Source organism: Solanum stenotomum, chromosome 3, assembly GCF_019186545.1.
Source record: "Solanum stenotomum isolate F172 chromosome 3, ASM1918654v1, whole genome shotgun sequence".
Taxonomy (NCBI): Eukaryota; Viridiplantae; Streptophyta; class Magnoliopsida; order Solanales; family Solanaceae; genus Solanum; species Solanum stenotomum.
The window spans coordinates 24,222,837-24,225,973 of record NC_064284.1 but is presented as its reverse complement, the minus strand read 5'-3'; the positions used below and the strand labels follow the sequence as shown (position 1 = coordinate 24,225,973).

Here is a 3,137-nt window from a genome sequence, read left to right as displayed (position 1 = left end):
TAAATTTAACCAATTTTTTTTTTTGAACAAATAATTTATCCAACTTTTATATCAATCCAAATAGACATTCAAGTCGATATTTTTTGGCACCCCTACCAACCCCATCCTTTTCACTTTATAAAATCCTAAAGAAAAATAAATAAAATAAGCAGCTATTTTGAAAATTAGATTTTGAGAGTGGGTAGCGTACAAAATTATCTCCGGAAACTACTCAACATGTTAACTAAATTATAGCAACACTGTACACATAATTTAATATTACATAATGGAAAATATTTCGAACAGTAACATTCACTGAAATTGGAGATATTTTTCACTAACAAATGAAACTTAGGAGATAACCTAAGGTTATAACACCTCCTAAGCAAAAAGTTCATCGATCTATCATCCAAAAAAAAAAAAATCACCAAAAAAACAAAATCAATCAAAGAAATATACAAAAATAATCTAATTGAATAGTCACAATGACTACAAATTAGTTGTAGGCATGTTTTTAGCACTTTGCAATCGCTATTTGCGCTAGCGATTGCAAATTGCAACGTACAATTGTATCAACGAATACACACGTTTCTTCCTTTGTATTCCCTGTTGGAATATCCACTACGTACGATTCCACCACCACCGTTCCGTTTTCATCATCCGCCGGATGCAGCGTCGTCACCGACCGGTAATTGTTCAGCCTGTGATCGCCGCCGACGACGCTGAAACTAATGACGTGTTCATCATCGTCTAAGATTTCTAATCTCTCCTTGCTAGATGCGGCAGGGAGGCCGGAAATTACCTGAACCTCCCTTAATGTGCCGACGTTTCCGTCTCCGACGATGACGTGGCAGCTTTTGAGAAAATGCTTATAAGCTTGCGGATTGTCAAATCGGCGGACTAGTGACCATACGGCGTCGATCGGGGCGGAGATGGTCTGCACCACGGCGGAGCAGCACTGATTGGGGCTTACAGCGTGGGTGTGGTAATGTAAGTGATTGTTAGGGACTGAGAACTGCACCGGGATAATCCATGTCGGTTGAGGCGGTTTGTGGAAGTTTCCGGCGAGAGTGGTGGTGATTGTGTGGTTGATCCTCTGCAGCTGAAGTGAACAAGGCATTTCTATTATTACTACTCTCTTTTTCTTCTTCAAAGGAGAGAGGTGAGGATGGAGTACTCTTTACTTGTACAAATGGTGATAGATGGATATATATACAAAATGCATATAGAGAGAAAATTGAGGTGTTTTATTAAATAATATATTGGTATTTAGTCGGTTACAATTTAAGGTGACATATATGATACAATAATAAGCACTATTTTTATGATTTTTTGAAACCTCTAATGTAATAAAAGTTTATTCTTCCTTTGTAGTTAGTGTCTTAATTATTTTTTTAGTTCTTTTTTTAAAAAATAAAATTATTATTAATAAAGAGCCAAATTCTAATAAAATTTTGACAAAATGCAAAATTTTTATTAATAGTAATTTGTATATGTGAGCCATTTTTGTAACCATAAAGTTATATGTGAGTCACCACCATTCATATTAAAAAAAATTTCTATGTGCTTAGCCCATAAAAAGAAGCAGGCTCGTACATGAGGAGGCATGTTGATAATATAATCACTATCTCTAATAGCTTAAACTTTTAGATAAGATGGTAACACGCTTCAATAACCTAAATTAAAATTAAGGTCTAACTAATATATTGAAACAAGTGTTAAGAAATTTTATTCTTTAAAAATGCTACTTTAGTTTTTGTTTTTTTTTTCAAAAACGTGAATTTTGTTAAATAGAAAAAGAATTAAGTAATTTGCTTTTAAAAGTATTTTCTTAAATATACTTTCCGTAATGCTAAACACGCCAAAAAAGAATATAAATGTGTGTGTAGCCTAGTTGTGTTAGTTTAATCTTTCCTAGAAATAGAGAGATGTTTTTTTTCATGCAAGTTGATCGATCAACTTGCATACAACTCATCTAAACAGAGTCTATAATTAAACTGCCCTCGTCCTTTCCCTATAATTACGTAATCTGCCTTCCTTCTCTCCCCTTAATGAAAATGACATAATAGCCCTTGGATCTTCTTCTTCAAAAGGCTACAAAGTAGCCACGTCACTCTTAAGCGGTTCCGCGTCCTGGCGACATGCGAAAATACGCAATAATAACGAGGCAACCGTAAGATAAAATGTATCAGTATTGTGATACTATAAATATTATTTACGTAGTTTTAAATTTATAAATTTTATGTTTCAATTTATGATCAAAATTAAAAAATTGATGTTTGAATTCAAACTATGTAATTGGGACAAAGGGAGAAATAATAGTTGTTGATGATAAGACTTTTGTAACTTATGATACTCTATTAAATATTATCCTAACATTTTTTACTGTAAAAGTTTTTCATTAACGAAAAGAGAACTAGTCATAAATAGAAATGTGTATTGGTCGATTTGGTTTAATTTTGAATTTTATTGATTCGACTTATTAATTATCGATTTGTAGGCATATTAAACTGTTATAGAACTATTAAGATATTGACTTATCAGTTATCGGTTTAATCATTAAGAATTCACACAATAAAATAAATGATTGAAAATCACTTAGAAACATGATGACAGACCAAATAAACCATGCACATGAGTTGGTTGATTGCATCTTATTCTCAAGTAATACTGACACATTGTAGAATAACCGTAAGTTTGAGACAACCAGAAAATAAAATATGAAACTAAACCCTAAGTCATGGATTTTATACACCGAATAGTATACTATAATCTACAGTATTAATTTATTATCGAGTTATCGGTTAACCCATTAAGAAAAAACCTCAGATTGTTAAGAACAAATAAATCTATGATAAAAAAAAATTAAAATTGTTATTGAAATCATTAAACCAATAACCCATTACCGATAAATTAATAATTTTTTTCCGATTTAAATTATCAATTTCAATTCGATTGTTGAGTTAACTTTCGATCGAGAACTACCAATGAAAAATGTTTGTAGTGTCAATTCCTTTCGGTTAAACAACCTTAATCATAAACTAAAATGTCTTGACTAATTTAAAAGATCATTTAACGTAGTTGACATTACTGAATTTAGTTATAAAATTTGTATAGTTCATTTTTTAACAGACTAATGAAATATTCTTGTAAAGATA

General features: G+C 31.5%; 1 protein-coding gene across 1 annotated transcript; it reads right to left on the bottom strand.

Annotated features, from left to right (window-relative positions):
• Window positions 1-275: 275 nt before the first annotated feature.
• LOC125860759 (abscisic acid receptor PYL4-like) lies at window positions 276-1,201 on the bottom strand. The gene has a single exon (XM_049540780.1). It carries the CDS (start codon window positions 1,097-1,099, stop codon window positions 494-496), a length of 606 nt encoding a protein of 201 aa, XP_049396737.1. The 5' UTR covers window positions 1,100-1,201; the 3' UTR covers window positions 276-493.
• Window positions 1,202-3,137: the final 1,936 nt, after the last annotated feature.

What these genes read in the sequence shown, in the direction of transcription:
- LOC125860759 (XM_049540780.1), bottom strand. Translation starts at nt 1,099, where the DNA reads ATGCCTTGTTCACTTCAGCTGCAGAGGATCAACCACACAATCACCACC.